At 47.4% G+C, this 19,608-nt stretch overlaps 2 protein-coding genes across 2 annotated transcripts in view; both read left to right on the top strand.

Annotated features, from left to right (window-relative positions):
- Window positions 1-9,535, top strand: part of LOC119442722 (major facilitator superfamily domain-containing protein 1-like) — a 36,755-nt gene extending 27,220 nt beyond the window's left edge. Inside the window, exons 11-13 of the mRNA XM_037707702.2 lie at window positions 3,184-3,296; window positions 7,193-7,240; window positions 9,370-9,535. Of these exons, the coding sequence (XP_037563630.1) occupies window positions 3,184-3,296; window positions 7,193-7,240; window positions 9,370-9,407 (199 nt within the window). The 3' untranslated portion in view covers window positions 9,408-9,535. The remainder of the gene's footprint in view (window positions 1-3,183; window positions 3,297-7,192; window positions 7,241-9,369) is intronic.
- Window positions 9,536-17,224: 7,689 nt separating this feature from the next.
- On the top strand, window positions 17,225-19,069 carry LOC119440725 (uncharacterized). Its single transcript, XM_037705608.1, has one exon. It carries the CDS (start codon window positions 17,225-17,227, stop codon window positions 19,067-19,069), a length of 1,845 nt encoding a protein of 614 aa, XP_037561536.1.
- Window positions 19,070-19,608: the final 539 nt, after the last annotated feature.

The raw sequence follows: 19,608 nt of genomic DNA on the forward strand, positions 1-19,608 counted from the left end.
CTTTCCTTGAGGTGTGCATAAATACACATATGTACAGACAAGAGCTGTAGCAGGGAATCCATACTTTCAGGAGGAAATCGAAGTACCTACCATTAAAGGGCCCCTAAACTGCCCAGAGGTCGAAATTTAGTTGTGGTGTTGCAGTTGTGCACGAGTCTACAACGAACACGTAGCCATGAGAATTTTTCAAAATGGTGCCGTAATAACGAAGTTACACGCGTTTGATGATCGAAAAACAGCCCTCGCTCGTTTCGCTTTTTTCTTCTCTACTCTCCTCGTCGGCTGGTCGCCCCTCCTTGCCGAGTGCTTCTCGAAATGTCACGTGACATACGTCATCGCCAACGCCCTTATCAAAACACTGCCTACTTCTGGTTAAGGCACGTCCACTCTAGTGGCCAACATATCGACGGCGAACTGGCCTCTAGTGCCGTAGAACGTCTGCCACGCGAGAGGTGTCCAAAGTAGACGGCAGTTCGGCCAGTGTCCCACCCGCTGCACGATCAATGGGCCAATCGACGACCGCAAAGCTGCGCCCCTCCGCCACCGGCAACGAAAACATCGGCTGCAGCTCAGCTGCAGTGCACGACTATTGACGGAAGACGACCGGCTCGGCTGTGCTCGCATCGCAGCCGACGGCGCCGCTAATATCAGCATATTTTTCTTATTAGTGTACAATTATTGCGAAGAGCGATGACAGCGATAAGAAAATATTGTGGCTTATGAGCGTCGGTAATTCATTTTGAAGCGCCGTCTGCTTTAGCTTTGAAGGGAACCGGAAAAGGCCTAACGACGATATCGGCGCCGTCGAGCGATCAGCGGCGGTGAGGCTGCCTCACAAATGAGTCCCGGTCTCATCCTTTCTACGTACGGCAAGGAAACCTCACCGTTCGCGAGCAAAACCGCTGTCGAACGGCAGCCCGCGAATGGCAAACGGCGTGTGGCGAGTTACCGTGCCGGTAACGTGGACATGGACTTAGCGCTTCTCGGCTACCCGCTGTTGCTGCGGTCCCAGCCCGTGTTATGTGAAAGGTGCCGCTATAGACCCCGTGTTGCGCGCACGTCTGGAAAGGCCAACACTGTCGCACTCTGCTCGCGCAGCTAATCAGACCGCTAAACACGACTGTGTTGGAACGCGAGCGATTTGGCACTTGCGTTGCAGGCTGTAATTACCGATTCGCAAGGGCACACAAGCGAGCAACACGACGAGGAAGAGCAGGGAGCGCGCGTACCTGCTAACAGACAAACCGGCAGTCGTAGGTTCTTGTTCGACCAATGGGCATCGTCATCGGCGTTGACATCACCAGATGCACCCTGCTGACATCGTGGCGACCGCTGGGGATACCGGAAAGGCCAGGAGAGGAGGACGGCTTTTTTTTTTTTTTACTTTGTGGCGCTCCCGCGACGCGTAGCGCTGCAGCGTTTGGCATCGTTGCTCGTGACGGCATTCTGAACTCGATGCGCGTGTTCAAAAAATATCTGAGGTGGTTTAGGGGCTCTTTAAGAAAAAGCTTTATGGGGTGGCATCAGGGCTTAATGTCTCCCTTTAGTGGAGGGGGGGGGCCTTCGTAGGGCGGCAACATATAGAGCGCACACTCACACTTGCTCAGATATATATATATATTGAGCATCGCTCAAGTTCTTTATGTTCGAAAGGTAGTCTGAACTGTCTCTCTTTACTCATAATATAATATTATAGTTAATTTGCATTCGTTTGGTTGTGTATTATGAGCGTTGTGTTATACCAAAGACGCATGCACTTTGTCCATTTTTACATATATATATATATATATATATATATATATATATACATACACATGCATTTAAAGAAACCAACGTGAATCTTCACTAATTCACGAGCAAGTAGCTTCATGCTCAGGTGGCTCATGAAACGCTGTGCCAGGAATCTTAGACGAACAAGGGTTGTGACCGTCATGTGCAGTGTTTCGGGGAAATGCATGCAGCAGTGCGAGAATACCTGCTTTCCTGGTTTTGCTCATGCCACATAAACTGATTGATCACAATTAAATCATTAGTCGAAAAATTTCATAGTTAATATTACCCCGCACAAGGCACCACTGGAAATAAAATTACCTCCAGAGCTTCTCGACCTGGGGCCGCATTCTGAAACGTTCCATTTGGGCGAAATTTCTTTTTTCGCTTTCAGGTGCGTGCTGATTGGCTGGTTGAGCAAAACCGGAAAAGAAGTCGCGCCACCTAGTAGTTCCGGTGTACGTCACTTTGACGTCACGGTGTCTGTGGGTGCTCCCGAAATGTGTTAAACAAACGAACACGCCTGTGTCGTACTGCAGCCAATACGTTCAAAAGCAACACACCCGAGCCGCTCTGCACTTGCACGGTGCGCCCTCTCGTGTGTTTTGCGAAGCGTTCGAGTGCACATGTTGGTAGTGCATGCTGACGTCACGGGTAAGCAGCCGGTTGACTTATTGAACGCTACTTTCGCCTAGGCGAAATATCGCCTAAGTGGAACATTTCAGAATACGGCCTCTGCCAAGGGGGAGGCCGAGCCCCTCCTTAAGAAAGCGCGCGTCCCTCGCGCGCTTTCACTCGCACATACATCATACGAACCATGAGAGTTTTTTTCTACATCCGGACGCAACCATCGAAGACTGAGCCCTTAACAGCTCCGCTGTAAGATAAAGGGGGGTCCGGGCTCCCCCCTTTTGGGCTCCCTCTGACTTTAAGCACTGGATGACATGCTTCGGGTATTATCGAGGACCTAGCATTTGAGGTTAAGGAGGTAACCCACTTAAAGACATTGCTCACCCACTCCACATATAATTGCAAGTAGAGGCTGAAAATGCGGGGAGTGATGCCACTGTAATCTCTAGCGATCCAGATGTTTAAAACCCACTAATAAAATACACAGTTTACGCAGAGCACCCAAATTAGGCCCTTGGAAGAGCTGTGGAATGTAGAGCAATGGAATGAAGAGCAATGTGGAAGAGCTCACTCCTGCTCTTCCACATTGACTTGACAAGCCAACCCTCGTTAAGTTGAATCGATTATTTTGCACCTTTTCCAGAATGCAGTCCGTCCAGAACCACTGTGAATGTAGAGCAATGGAATGAAGAGCAATGTGGAAGAGCTCACTCCTGCTCTTCCACATTGACTTGACAAACCAACCCTCGTTAAGTTGAATTGATTATTTTGCACCTTTTCCAGAATGCAGTCCGTGCAGAACCTGGGTCTCGCTGTTATTGCCATGGTGTCCGGCATGATTGTCGACACCAGTGGTTATTTCGTCCTCGAGGTCTTTCTCATGGCATGGCTTTGCTGTAAGTTGGCCGGCCTATCCTTGGCTACTGAATGTGTCACTGTGTTCATGCTGCCAAGGCTATTTGTGCGACTCAACATAATGTGCGCCTTATGTGGAAAGCGTCTAGACTCAAACATTGAGACTTTTATAAGTGCATGAGCTTGTAAATCTCTTACGAGAAGTTTAGCATGATAAGCGTACTCAATCTATGGAAAATTAAACAATGATACCTAAATTGGTCAAATTTTCAAATATACAGTAGAGTCACACTAATTTAAACTTCTAGGTAACTCATCTTAATTTCATGTATAAGCTCTGATTAGCCAAAATTAAATAAAATATAATATAAAACAGAACATGGGTTCGTGTCATGGACAGAAAGAATGACTTAGTTGTGTTTAAACAGCTATATAAGCGACAACAGTTATAAGGACATTTATACACATAATACCAAATTGCATTTGTGGGTTGAGTAGATGCCATTATTTTGCACAAGTGCCTGTCAACAGACATAGCCACCTAATTACACAGCATAGCCTGACTTGAAAGATCCTTCCATATGAAAGTTCTTTCTAGTTGGTGGGTCATATTCAAGGAAATTTACAGTGCAAACTAGACGAGGACGAAGAACACGATGACAGTACGGGCGTCCACTGTGACACCCATCCTGTTGCCAGTCTGTCCAGCAAGCACATTCCAAAAATATTATTTTGGTGAATGCAGGACATCCACTTGAATTTGTAATGCCTTTCTTTGTTTGAATATGTAGGTGAACACCACCTCACAGATTGAATTATGGATATCTATGCATGAAATTTCAAAATTTTTAATGTGTTTTGACTCTTTCCTGATCTCTAAACATGTGCCAACTGATGAAGTGTTCTAGAATAAAGTTGACGTTTCCTGTTATGCTTTCGGTTCTGTAGTTCCATGACTGCCTACCATGTTTTTAATGTTCAGACGATTTATTCTGAAGAAAATGAACATAAATCATTATGTAGACATTATATTTTCACCCTATATTTAATTTCCAATTGCCTCCTGTCAGGTGTGCTTCAAAGGCTATTCAAGTATCAGGATAGTTGCAGTGTAGGCTACCGGCAGATACTTGACATTTAAAGGGGTCCTGAACCATCCCTCGGGCTTGGTGAAATAACATAGTCTGGGGATAACATACGCTGCTGTGAGCATCTCTACCAAGTTTTGCAGTTGTGCGCGGCACATGGAGAGGAGCGCGAAGTCGCGTTTCTCTCAAACGCTCTTTTTTTCAACAGAAGCCATTTTCCTCTCTCTTTTCTGGATGCTTTATATCGTCATAAAGCGTCCGTAAAATGCGGCTGCTATTGGCCAATAGCTGACATCAATCAAGAAGGGTGTTTGGACCAGTTTGGATCAGTACACTTACTGTTACTGTGTGTATTTATTGACAAAGTTTAATAAACAGGCTGAAGTAAGCGAAAATCTGCTTTTGGAATTTTCATACTAATTACGTACTTCTGGAAGAAGCTGACTATAGTCTGCTCCTACTCGGCCACGGCCACTCGCATAAGAATTCAACTTTGTCCGCCCTGCTTATCGGTGTCGTAGTGGTCAGGTCCCGCTAATTTTGACTAGCTTTGAACGCTCAACTGGCCTCAAACAACGTGAAACTTGGGCACACCACAGGCACATTTGACAGCGTGCATTCACTCCTGACCGCTACTGGTTAGACACTTTGGCAGACTTATTGATAGCGCTTCAAAATGCGATGTTGGATGTGACTAATATCCGCTAGTCAAGCTGGTGAAAGACAAAGCTGGTCTGCACCACATTAGCACAGTCCGACTGGAGCATTGACCGTAACCTCGCACTCAAGCGCTGTCATGCACAACACAAGCGCTGCGCATACGCACTATAGTTGCATGTAGTTGTGGTCTTGCTACGTAGTATAGATACCGCGGGCGCCGCATAGAGTCCACTGGCTAAGTGTGCTGCGGCTCACTGAGGACAACCGCCTTTGGCTTACGTTTGGCTCGTTTGACGTATCGTAGGCACCAAATCGGAAGTAGTGGCGTCTACGTTAACATTCACAATCAAATTTGAATTGCGTACCACAATTCAATAGGCAGAGCGCCGTGAGCACACCCCCCTCTGCCGTAGCATTCGCAGTGCAAATCATTGAAGGAGCGGAAGCACTGTGAGCGCTGTGTTTGATTGCCAATAACTCTGCTTCTGCTGAACGCATCGAAGTACTCTTTACAGCAAAGTATTTCTGGAATAACCTATTTTAAATTCAAATGCATTTCTCCACTTCTATAAAAAGTGGTTCAGGGCCCCTTAACACTTTAAGGCTTTAAGTATTTGACATTTTAGTATCATGGCATTAACATATTTGCTCTTGCTGGATGATCGAGTGACTAACATTCTAATTATTTTATTAATGATTTAAACATGATTAACCATTTTTTTGGAATTAACTCTTTCAGTGCCATGTCTTTTTCTGATATTATAAAACGAACACAACAGTTTATATTTTGGGTTATACAGAAGCGAAAGAAATCACAAATAATGGCAAATGCACTCTTAAATGGTCCTCACATTCCTATCTTCATTTTCTAGTTCCTACCTAGTTTCATTCTGACGCGCACAATTTCGCGTTAGCGCCAGCCATGTCGGGATGTAAATTTTAAAAAAGATGCTATAGACGTATGACAGATTCCAGAAACGCGCAAGAGTAGTTCTTGTGCTACAGCACAAATATTTGAACGGAGAATTGTCACAGTAGCGGTGCACAAAGTCCGGGAGCCACCCCTCCAATCGGCAGATTACGCACTCCGCGAAGCACGACGATGCCCACGAAGGGGTACATTCTGCAACGCACTAGCAAAAACCCAGACAGAGCAAACCCAGACAGATGAGACAATATGCTTCTAGAAATATACAGCAAATGGCAGAACTACCTCGGAGCTCGCCAGCTTCAGGTTACTGCGCACATCCGACTGGAGAGGTTGGAGAACGTACCGGTTCATCCGTGGCACTGAAAGGGTTAATATTCTGATTGTTTTATGCTTTAATTATGTATTATGATTAATTATATTGTGATTAATCTGTTATGGTCACACAAGGAATGGAACGACAGTTCGAGCTACAATGTTCCCACTTAGATGGCTGCTTGTAGGTGTCTCAAAACACACGGCCCAAATACTGCAATGTATTTTTAGTGTTGTTGTCATGCATTGTATAGGAGGTCCCCCATCGGTCTTTGACCCTCGGACCTCCTTTTGTATGTACAATTTATCATTTTTATGTATATATTTGCTATATAAATAATAAAGCTTGATTCACTAAAAAAAAAAATTCCAGTGTGGACATTGAACAACAAATGCCTGGCAACATGTTACGAAGGCTCACGCATTTCATATTGAGACTGCCAGATAATGTTACAAGCTTCTTTGCCTCTGCTGCTGGACTTGTGACTGCTTGTGAGTGTCATTGACGTGCTCTTAAAGGCCATTGCCGCCAATTTGTAGCACAGTGTATGTATTTTTTTCTCTATCGAAATTTATGTACATAAACTAAGTCTTCATTTCAGGTCTTTCAATTCAGTCTTTCAATTCAGGTCTTTCTTGTAGGGAAGAAGTTACATGTTCACAAAAAATCAACACAGGTGACAAATTATTCTTGCTTCCTATTGCAAGCTTAGTGATGCCATCTCTTTGCACCTTCAGAAAGGTGCAAAAGATGCATGACTCAATGGTGATTAAAGGGAAATGCGAATTACTAGTAGTGGGTCATGACATTTGTGAATCAGGACCTCAAAAAGCATTGCAACAGGAGGTGTGTTAATGCATTGCACACATGTGACCTGTGTATAACCTCTTGGGACACACATATATGACCTAGAATCGACATTTTGTCTCTCTTTTGTCTCTGCAGGTTCTCTCATTGCTTGCCTTTTGCTTGTTATGGTGAATGCTAAGCAAGGTAAGCGCTGCGCCCATTTATTGTTTTCAGAGACGCGTCTTTTGTATGGTTACTAGCTTGGGACAGTAGGTAAAAGCTGTTGGGTATTGTTTTTACAACTTTAGCGTAAAAAACGAATGTGCAGTTGAACCTTGATACACTTTATCTCAATTTAGCAAAATCTGCAATGTTGTGAAACTTTTTTCATTACTTGATCCACAATGCCAGTAAAAGCAATGCACCTTTTTCTGATATTTAGTGAAGTAATTTTAATGTGCACTTTCAGTGTAGAGAACTGAACTGACATCGCATGCATGTACCTGAAGCCATTGTGACAAGCCTACTGAAAGCAAAATGCCAGCCAACACAGAATTCTTCATTTGCATGCATGTATTCACATGCATGCATGTGAATTGCCTGTGAAAAGCAAGAAACCCCAACAGTTGAGCAGGGAATGGAACATAATGCTGTGTCATCGTTGTGCCAGCACAGGCATCACGCTTAGGTGCCCCATTTGTACTCGCGATGTGCTCCAGTACATGCCAGCGACCAGTCAGTATGGGAAAATGCTAACCAGAACTGAGCGTATAGATGTCCGAGTAATGATGATAGGGGCACACATTGACTCAGTGCAGTCAAGATGTGTCTCACTTCTGTGTTATTGCGAACAAATATAGCAAACATTAGGGTGGTGGCATGGAGCAGAGGTAGAATACCCGGCCTCAAATCTGAAGGTCATAAGTTCGAATCCTACTCCAGTCTACTACATTTTCAGGCATGGAGTGGGGCCTGACACCAGCAAGAAAAAAATATATATTGCCGAGAGCTAGTGGGGCTATAGTTCAGGTGCAACCAAACTAGGAAGGCCCACTAAGCCTCATCGAAGTCACTCCCTCACCAGAACAGGAATTGGCCTCCCTGGTGCAGTATTCGGCCACTACCTCCCTCATGACTCCGACAACATAGCAAACATCATTACAGTGACCTTGGCCTCTAAGATCACTGCACCATTGTAATTGTAAGCTAACCGAATCGTAGCCTAGCATTGGCAGGCATTAGTCTGGAAAGGATCAGGAGTGAGGATCAGTGGCAAATATTTCTGCAACCTACGATGTGCAGATGACATGATAGTGGCATTTATATAAGGGGCGCCATCTGGTGGCAGCTGCTAGCACTAGGTGCAGTTTGTGCTGATGTTTTGCTTTCATCGCAATCTGTACCATGTGTACCAGTGCTATTGATCCTGTGATTGTTTTTTTTTCTTGTGGGATTTTGTTCGTAAATGCTTGCTGGTACTAGGACTTCTTTTATGACCTTTGAAGTCGTATACTGTTTTTTTTTTATTTTAGAAGCATAGAAACCTTGTCTTGATGAAATTCACTATATATTAGTTTTTAGCTGCAAGTACGACCTAATTATCTCATTTTTTCATTGACATTGTTTGTGCAGCTGCCATGAATATGCCTCTATAGCAGCTTTACTTTACCAAGCACATTCTATAAGAAGCAAACATAAAATGCTTACAAAAGATGCCCCAAACTCAACTAGAAACAACCAGCACCATTGGCAGGAGAAGCAAAAAAAAGTGTCTAAGGCATGTTTCGGTTAAGTATGACAGTGACTGTAAATATTTAACTGGCATTGTAATTAGGAAAGCTGTATAACCGATCATGGAAACATTCAGTTGTGTACAACCAGCTTATGGTTTCCAATTACTAAGATCAATTTACATCCAGAAGACAGATCGACACTTGTGCACCTGCTCATTACTTCACAGAATACACGAAAAAAACTGTACAACAGTAAAACATATGTGGTATCATTATGGAGTTGTGCAATGACTATAAAAAGAAAGTCCATTCTTTATTTGACAGTGAAAGTGATAGCTTACTAATTCATTCATCACCCGGTCTGTGTGCTCAATTTACGATCAAGCAGCTCAATTTGCAGGAGTTTTTCTTCAAACATGGCAGTGTTTATAAATCAGTGATGGCCACAACTCTGGCTGCCATCCATAGAGTGCTTCCTTTTTGAAGTTTTCCTTTTCTTTTCTTGAGCTTGCCTTTGTCTGTGTAGCTTTCACACGTTTCTTACATTTTGCACAGAACTGCGCATTTACGCACCAAACCTGTTCTTGTCTACTTTTGCAGGTGGAGTTCTCAATCAGAGCCGCCTGAAGAAGGACTGATATTACGTAATTCTTGATACAAGTGTGAATGGAGACAGTGGTACAAGTCACAAATAGGCACCGTTTATTGCTCTCCACAATATCGTTGATTCTCATCGCTCATTAAACTATTTTATTATATCGTGCTAGTATGTTCTCTGCTCTATGCACATTCTGTATGCATATTATTTAAAATTAGGCACGTTCAAACAGTGAATGAAGTATTTTAGTTGAACACGAATATGCAAGAACAACAGCCTTCAAATACTGAAGACCGAGTATTTTCTATTCCTGCATAAAGTGTAATATAAAGGTCACACTGAGTCTGTTCGGCTAAAAAGGGTCATTCACATTATTTGATACATAGTGCTGTTAACTGGATGTCAGGTCTGCCGAGAAGCTGTAATTAATAACTGGAAAGGTGATCATGTGTGTGCACCATGGCAATGACTGTAATAAAACAAAGGAACAGCACGTTACGGTGGCTAGATGGGTAGGTGTGCCGTTCGCCGGGCGTGAAGCGTAGTTCAGCGCTTCTCTGCTTCACGAGGACAAACGTGGCGCTGCGGTCGGAAGTGTGCCACAAGCGGCGCGCTTCGTGTGCTGCTGCGGCCATATTACATTGGAAGTGCGGCACATTTACCACCGTATTTAAACTGAAAACCACATTCAGAGTGGCATCATAGACAGTTACAAATTTCTGAAGGCAGCAGAGCTCTGTCACTTGCAAAGGTAACGCACTTGCCTTTTACGTCACCTGTTTGTTTACCCATTTGAGGTGCAAGAATATAAGAACTGTTGAGTTCAGTAAGCACGTTAAACTTGAGTCTATGAGGAGAAGCACAAAATCTGCATGGACGAAAAAGCCCTTCATAAGTTCTAAAGAGAGAAAGGTGAAGTTTGCTTTGCGGAATAAATACTATACAGTATAAGGGCTGTACACGAACCTGCAGGGCTTATTCTTGTACCATGGAATGCACAAGAGAAATGATTTGGCTTGAAGGGATGTAAAATACGATGGCATAAATATTGATATTCGTACAACTAAAATCCTTTGGTTCAATTTCCTTACCTGTATTGGGGTTATGATAAACGAGACACTCTTGCAATATAATTTAACAATGTTCTTGACAATACAAATCAATTTGTTCCTGATAAAAAAAAATGTCACAGTTTTGCCCTACGGCCGAAGCAATAAATGCGATAGCAACACAGCAATGTCATACGAAGTAAGGTGAGCGGCTTTGGTAGCAATATGAATTGTAGTAAACATGAGCTGATTAAGTAAGCAGGTGTGCTGCGGCGTAAGTAGACCGACATGAAGAGAGACTCGATGACCACGAGAAGGCGCGTGTGAAACGGTGGTGTTGATGAGAAGCGCTTCCCGTGGGCAGCGCGTGCGAAGGGACACACCTGTAGCGCTGCACTGCCGATCCGGGCAGCATTGCATGTGTAGCGAGCGTTGGAAAATGTGGCCCGACTATTACTAACTGAATGAACAAGCGTGGTGTGAGCGCGCACAAACAAACATGAATAGATCACACTGAATGACTGCAGACAACGACTGTCAAAACGCTGGCAGCAAGCGCATACGCCGCAGTGGGCGAAGGTACGTGCGGTCTATCGCTTCAACGGAAACTGAGCGGCGAATGCACATCACACACAAAGGTCAGAGCCGTGTGGAGATAAGAGACGGTGCGGGCGAGCGACGAGTGCGGTTGTTGGCAGAGTAGAAGTGCGCCCCCCCCCCGCTCCCTCCGGTGCTGGCTTCCCGCTTCCTTGCTTGCGCGTGGGAGATTGAGTGCGTTCGCTCTCCGTGATAGCGCGCGTCCCCGCACGCTTCCGCTCGGGCATACGGCGCGCGGCGAAGGTTTTATCTATACGGAACCTCACGGCGACGGCGATGCCGACGGCAGAAATCCGGTTGAAGTGTCCATATAATTGCTATCGCAATAAAAAGTTCTTACATTGTTCGATGATGTATGATGAGAGCAGTAGCTTGTAGCATGAAAAATCATAGTTTGGATTCGTGAAGATCGTATGCACGTATATTTGAATGCAATAATAATTTAGGTAATTATTCGGTCACACACGCAAACCATGCAGCAACACCAAGCTTTTACTGCAACTATAGCTTTAAGTGAAACACTGCACTGCATCACAGCGCTCAAAATGCATTTAGCATAGCGTAAGGTGCTTTTTCTTTTCTGGAGTACGCTCAGGAGTCAAGTTCTTGGTCGTCACAAGGAAGTGCAGGCGAGCAATGTATTAGCTGGATGATGCTGTTCGTAATTTTGATTTTATACTGCTCACAACCGATGACTCCTGAACGCATCAGCTGCAGGCGTAAGGGGGAAAAAAAATGCCAGCGGCAGGGCATATCTGCGAGTCGCTGTGTTGTAAACCGCGGCCGCTGCGCTTGAAGCTGAATTTTTCGTGCACAGAAACATTTCGTCGGCCGTCTTCGAGCAGGTTCATTTCTTCAGTTGTCTACAAATACTAATCCTTCACCTGTAGAATGCGCGACATTGTCATTTGTATTCTATCTTCTTGGAGTGTGTGTAAGTTTAGCTCGCTGTCTCTTCAGGATTATTTCAACGGCCGATGCCCTGTGGGAGCCTCGCTTGTTCTTTTTCTAGGAATTTACTTCAATATGTAAGCCGCAGCGTTGGGTAGTATCGAAGGAACAGGTCCACTTATTAGCCGCACATATGCCATCGGAATCTGCACAATCTTCCTGCCGGTCATACGCTCACTGACATGCTCCTTGAAGTAGCGCTGGCACATGACTAATGCAGTTGAAACATTTTGTCAGCACGGCGAAGGGCAAGCTCGCGTCTCTTGGAAGGTTCTGGGTCTCAGCGCATCGAAAGCAATGATATTTTCACCCGTGGCTTGCATGTTTGTAGCCGAACTTACAATTCGGCGCAAAGCAAGTAGTGCCCCTCCGGCTTGTTTTCTTCTGGGCAGAAACACTTTCACCCTGTCCCGGAGTCTCACGAGCTTGGTATTCATGAACATCACCCGCAGTATTCACTTCACTCCTTAAATGTCTAAGGAAATTACAGGAAGTCGGAGAACTATTGTGACTGCGAGCGCAGCACACCGTGCCGTCAGCATGTTAACAGACGATATAAATGACCACTTTTGAAAATTGCTCATTGCAGCAAGAAACATTGCACTTTTATGCACTACCTCACCATAATTCAACCATTTTATTTTAGGTTTTATTGTGAAAACCAATTATTTTAAATATAACAGGCACGCAATAACAACACACTTAGTAGCAGACGACGTGTGCTTCGAGGCAAACCTCTGACCGCAGCGCCACTCCTGCTGTCGTGATGCTGAGAAGCAGTGAACTATGCCGGTAGGCACACCTACCCATATAGCTACCGTAAGCACGTCACTACATGCACCTAGTAGTGTTGCGTTTGTTGAAAAGGTTTAGTATAATACTACAGCACAGCATATCATTCTAAAGGAATCCAAACACAATGAGATTAGCCAAATTAATAAATTGCTTTGCCTACATCAAGACAACAAATTGATAGGCTGCCCAAGGTGAAACATGCTTATTGGCAAATTGGCAACTGCTCTGTAAAAGTGGTCTCCTCTAACCGTTTTCTCAGGAACTGATGTGTCTGTGCATTAAATATGGTTCATCTGCAGAAAAATCATTCCAGAGTCCACGTGTATCAATCTTTCTACCTGTAGACTGCAACAACTCTTTCTGTTTGAATAGTGAATTCTCTAATCAAATAGCATGGACTATTCGATCCATATTTGAAATCTCAAATATTTGCGCACTTCTACTTGAAATATGTGCACTCTAACCGTATGCAAACGGTTCAGACATAAGAGTAGAAACTAGCCTTGCTGATGCCAGTATGAATTTTGGATATACATCACATACCTTGAACAGCCAAATTGGTGAGAGTTTCATCCATATGAGAATTTTTTGTTCAGTAGCTCATTAGCATGTTATCATATCTCAAGCTGGATGATGTGATCGTCTAGCAGTGCAGGACGTTCTAAATCTAAATTTTCTTTACATATCCTCCACTTTCTCCTTTTCCCCTTCCCCAATGCGAGTAGCAGGCTTGAACATAGTAGTTCAGGTTGACCTCTCAGCTTTTCCCATATAATAAATCTTTCTTTTTCAAATAAAGTCATCTCGTGACTGCACATTAAAGTGCTGAGCCAGGTCTGAAGGACCTCAACCAGGATGTCCTGTGTCGTAATAAGTGAACCTGCCTACAGTTGACCACAAAATATTTTGGATCATGTGATTGCGTGGTGAAACGGCCAGTCAGTGTCAGCTGCTGGCGATGCGCCCGCTGTTAAACGCCTCGCTTGAGCAGATAAGCGGCCTTTTGCGCTTGCAGGCATGTCAGATTATCGCATCCGCCAGCGGCACGTTGATTATCGAGATCTCGATGCAAGATGACTGACCCCTCTAGGGTTCAATCAGAAAATCGCCATTTCTGAGCTTTGAGGAGGTGATGAATTTTAGCCTTTCACAACAACTCTGATAATTTCTTATTCGAGATCATGTTTTGCCTCTTCCGATTGTTTTGTGTTATATGTGCCTCGCACTTTTCTGTCTGCGAGACAGTTCCGCGTACGTGACGCATGTTGAGGTGCATATATATATATACTTTCAGGTCGCAGGCACGTACATCCGACCCGACCCGGCGGATGCAAGAGTTTTCGGACGTGCTATCAGTCAAGTTTCACCCCGCGACACCGGGTCTTGTACCTATATATCGATCGCTGCATGCCGCAACCCGTCAACGGGGCGGTGTTTGCGCTGGTTTTTCGGGACACCCGAAACCGCGGAACTGTAGGGGTGACATATGCTCTGGAAACGTGTATATATACTCCGCAGGACAGCTGGTCTCTGTTACACGGCGTCGATCGACCCGCGTGGCCTGTCTTCTCCTACGAAACGCGATGACAGCAGCTCGGCTATGCAGCGCCACTTGAAAATGGGCTGACGTATGCCGCTGTGGTGGCTGCGCGGTTGTGGTGTTCTGCTGCTATAGGCACGGGGTCGCGGGGTCGATACCTGGTCGCGGCGACCAAGTTCCGATAAGGGACTTCAAGATAGTGGATATTTGGGCTTGTTTGTTTATGGTACACTTTTGCGCTTTGTGTGTCGTCTTGTCCTTTTTTTGTGGCCGTTCCGTCTGCGCTGTACAACCCGATCGAAGGCCGATAAGGGAGTCGTAAGAAGAAAAATTGTAAAGGGTTATTCGAAGGAAAGTCTCAAGTGCCGCTCAAAACAGCGATATATAGCCGGGCTTGCAACAAAAATTGTGACGTACGGTACGACGACCATGGCTCACGTCGCGGAATGGGATTGACAATAATTTTCTGGAGACTATATGTAACTGCGATTCGTGCGTTTCCTCAATGTTGGATGTGTTAATTCGACGCAGCTGACGGCATCTCGCTACATAGCGCGGAACCCCGCTATTCCGCCGCGTCGCCGTTTGGGATGCGCGCGCAAAGCACTCCACACCTCTAGGTATTCGCTCGTAGGTTTACAGTGAGGCAGACTTCTCCGCACGAAACCCCACGCTGCGGAAAAGCCAGCCTCGATGAACATCTTTCAAGAGCTGTTGCCACGCTGTGTACTGAGAGCTTAGTCCACAAACGAACCCCCACGCGGTCAGAATTTATCGCTACAGCGTCTCTCGTAGCCCTTGTCAGCCAATCGAAACGCTCGCGAACGCCATACCGGTTTCCTGCGGCAGAGCCCCAGCTTTGCTCAAGAACTGCGCCACCCCTACCTAGCGGACGTGCCCCGTGCGAATGTGGGGGGCCTGAAAGCGCGAGCTCCAGGATTACCCAACATATTTAGGCTCCATTAGTACGACCTGCTGTTTTCTGCGGCTCACCAAACTACATTACAAATTTTGGTTATACATCGGAAGTCGAAGAAGCGTTTTACGGAAATAATTTTTCACGCCGGTTCCTTATTGAGGAGATAGAAGAAAATAACTGTCCTGTTACCATGCCGCTAGGAGGCGAGCGTCACTGCCAACAGATAAACCAACAGAGACTCTCTCCCCCTGCGTCTAGTAGCGTTGCCATGCGTTTGTCCTCGGCATTCCCTTCGATGTTGCCTTGAGCCCAATACAGCAGGAACGCTGCGAGAACCACTGTCATGGCGTTGGCAGGTCAGCTGCGCGTGCAGTCTCAAGTGTGACGAGGTCGGCCTGAAAGCGTCGTAAAACTCTGGAGTGTGCATCGCCAGTTGTTGCCGTTAGCCTCACGATGGGCTGACAGGGTGTCAAAAAAGGCCGTCCCGGGGACACAGTTGCAAAAGTGTGCGACGTTGGCCGACTAGGTTCATTCCGCGAAAGGAGTGAAATAGCGGAAGACAGTGCACACATTACTCAAAGGGCAGCACTTCCGTTTGCTAGAATCAGTCGCCACAGGTTGCGCTGCTGAGCTCAATCACGGCTGTGGCGGCCGCATTCCGAGGCGAAATGCAAACCCGCTCGTGTAGTGCATTGGGTGCACGTTAAAGAATTCCAGGTGGTCAAAATTAATCGGGAGTTTCGCACTTCGGCGTGCCTAATAATCAGATCGTGGTTCTGGCACGTAAAATCCCAGAATTTAATTTTTAATATAATCACTACTCGCCACATTTGTGCTTGGAGCGCCGGAGTAACAAATGGCCTTTGAGACTTGGATTACTTAGTCCATCCTAGTACTACAAATTCTGTGCAGCGCAGCGGAATCTACTTACCGTGTTATAGCCAACCAAGAAGAAGAATGAGAATAAGGGATCACCTACTGTCCGCTTTTAAATACTTTGCCTGTTGAATGGAAGGTTTACAAATGGTTATCGGCGCACACTGGGCGCCTGCCTTCCTCCGTCTAGATACGCGCAATCGTTTCTCAGTTCTCCTTGGCTGGCATCGCCCGTAGCTTTCACAGCGCTGCCCAGAGTGAGAGTTCTGAGCTCGGTATAGCATTGCATTGGTTAAAAACAATGTAACAAAGAAAAGAAAAATAAGAGATATATAGTGACCACTAGAAAATGCGTGGTGTTCACTGAGGTTTTGTCACGTAGCGAATTCCAACTCGGAAAATATTTCGACCTTTCTCCGTGAAGTCATAGCAAACGCAGCCTAATTAGGCGTACTTGTCGCAATTAATCTCTCCTCATTAATCATGTAGCACTTAATTCCCTGCAGGGATGTGTCGATATAAAATGTTGTCGCCAACTGTGCCGCGCGTTTACTTTGGGCCTGTCCTTCCGGCGATCCATCTTCACGCTCGTCCTATTTAATTTAGTCATCGGTTACTTTACCGCCAGATAAACGCTGTCTTTGATCCTCTTCTCTGAAACTAGTCAGGTTATGCCCACTTTATCTGGTTTTAAGTAATCTAAAATTTCTCCGACACGTCCGTGTTTCCGAGGTACTTTTTCTTCTCTTTTACTGGTTGAATACAGTGTCATCATCGCTTGTTTCGTGTCGCTGCGAAAGAAGATGAAGACTCAAGTCCCACGCGGCCATGCGCCACGCCACGCGAGCACGCGGCACAGAAGAAGAATCATCAAGAAGGCGGACGGTCGTCGCTGACACCGGCTCCGAACGTTCTCGCCCCTCTGCCAGAACGCGACTGATCTGCACGTCAGCGAGCCGCACGCAGTGATCCATCCTGCCGCGGTGGCCGAGCCGCGCCGCCCCGCGCCACAAGCGACGCCGTCCAACGCTGACAGCGACGTCCCTGTCCCGAGTCGGCTTCTCCTCCCACGCTTTCGCTGCTGTCTGCTGCTGGTCGCGTTGTCCAGCCCTCCAGACTGATCGCGCCACATGCGGAGATCGGCCGGCCGAAGAACCGGCCGGCAGCAGGCGATCCTCGACGATCTGGATCCGGGCACCTGCAGCTCCAGTCCCAGCAGCGGAAGCGGGTTCAAGGAGTTGGACGACGCGAAGTTCGCGGGGGCGCACCGTAGCAGCTCCGCTACGATGGCGCACTTGTCGACACCCGGTGCCGGTGAGACAAAACTGACGACCTTCGTCCGTTCTGAAGACGACGACGACGAGAGTGGAGTGCCTCCGACGGCCCATTCTGCGACGGTGCCCGATCAGAGACTGCCAAGCGCCGACAGAAAGGAGTTCGCCGTGTCGCGCACCCCTGCCCGACAGAGAACGTTGTCTGGGCGGTGGAGCGCCAACGCCTTGCGTAGTCCCGGAAACCGCCGCAGCATAAGGACACTGGCCGAGGAATCGTCCGAAAGCGAAGCGGAGGCCATTGCAGAGCGCCACTCGAAATGGGTCACATTCGGGAAGCCGTGCGTCCTGCCGGCGGCGCTGATGACAACCCCGCTTGAAAACGAACAAGGCGGCTGTTCTGAAAAGAGCGGCTCGTTAAAAGACACAGCGACGCCTTGTCTCGGGCTTGCCGACGACGGCGCCAGGGAAGGCTCAGAGCTGGAGCAGCTAAGCGATGAACGCTCCGAGCCACTGCTGGACATCAGTGACCTGATCGAGGCTACAAGCGCGCAGTTGGAACGCGCTGGAAACAGCGAAAGCTGCTGGACGCCCCTAAACCTTGGCAAAGACCAACCGCGACAAGTGCCTTTAGAAGAAAAGGTGGCCGCCTGGGACCCCTGCCAAGAAGACAGCTATGCTCTGTCGCCGCCCGGCGAACTCGAGCTATTTGAACTTGACGTGTTCTATCCGAGGCGCCCGGCACGACCTGCGGCGGCTACGCGTAGGATTCGGACACGCAGTTCCGCGCACAGTTCTTCGCGCATGTCGACGCCGGTTAGCCCGCAGCGGTTCAAGAAGCCACTGTCAGCAAGGCCGCCGGCTGCAAACATGTACGAAGACCTGCGGTGGATCGTTGAATCGTCCGAAAAGTCGGCTGGACCATCTTTCCCCGCAGAACGCGTTCCTTCCGCCGACGTTGACACGGCGAGCGCCCAACCGCAACCTTCGATCAGTCCGACTCCTGCCGCATCTGCCCAGTGGCACTCTCACGAAGCGTTCGCGCCCATCGGAAAACCGCCATCGGTCGTGCTGCGTGCGACATCACCTTCGAACAGCCGTCCACGAAATGAGGCGCATCGGTCCACGGCGCTTCATCTCGTGAATAAAGATAGCCCTGAGGATGTACCTAGCGGATTCCCTGGTCACGAGGGCAGCTCTCCAGCACCGCCACCACCCGACGGCTTTGGCAAGCGCAACCGCACGCCTGCCGTCGCTTCTCCCGTTGAAGCGACTCCTGGCCCGGTACGGTCGGGAACCCAGCAGGACGAAGCCAAGGAAGGCGTCGTGAGGAGCAGAGAACCGGCCGAGCAAGAACCTACGGCTCAGGAAGAAAAGCACCACCGCCACAGACGCGACATGCGGCGCAGAAAGCTCAAGAAGCTCAAGAAGAAAGAGCGGGCGCTGTCCGCACGCTCGGCGCGCAGCGAGGCCTCTGCTGTGCTTTCACCGGTGCGGCACAGCGGTCGGTCCGAAGAGGCCACTCCTCGCGACAGGCCGCTCTCTGCTTCCAGCCGCCGTGGCGCCAACGTCGACGGAGAGTCCGGCAACACCGGCAACGAGGAGACGCACCTCGACAGCGGCACCGTCAGTATACGCATCAAAACGTCGATGCCGACAAGGTCGAGCATGGTGTGGCCCTTCGACACCTCACGCGATACCTAGGCGATTGGGCCGTACAGCTGCAAAGTAGCGCAGCCTTTATTTTCCGACAATGACTGATAAAAGATACCATGACTTTTCTTTTTTACCAGATAGCGTCACTAATGTACCAGCTGTATAGGTGCGTATCGAACAGATCTATATAAGCGTGCTGCATATTTACCGAAACGTCAGATCACGTGGAAACTTTCAATATGTTTTTGACCTTTCGCGCCGCAGCACTTAGACTGCTTATACGTGTATGTTTTCTAAACGAGGTAACGTACCAGCTGCCAAGACCAGACGTGTGTGCTCCTATATGAACAGGAACTGACGAGCGCGCGCGACGGACGAAGTCACCTTGCATTTTCATTGTGAATTCCGGGTGTGTGGGGCGGCTGAGTTGCGGGAACCGCACTCTATTATGGCGAGTGAAGCCTTCTTGCACGTGCACGCGTGTTAGAGAACTTTCTTCGTGTATGCTAAGGCCTACAGTAAGTGCGTGAATTGCGTCGCTGTGTTTCGCCTGCCGCGAAACTGGATTTCCAACCTACTTGTGGCCA

The sequence above is a fragment of the Dermacentor silvarum genome, chromosome 2 (assembly GCF_013339745.2).
Source record: "Dermacentor silvarum isolate Dsil-2018 chromosome 2, BIME_Dsil_1.4, whole genome shotgun sequence".
NCBI lineage: Eukaryota > Metazoa > Arthropoda > Arachnida > Ixodida > Ixodidae > Dermacentor > Dermacentor silvarum.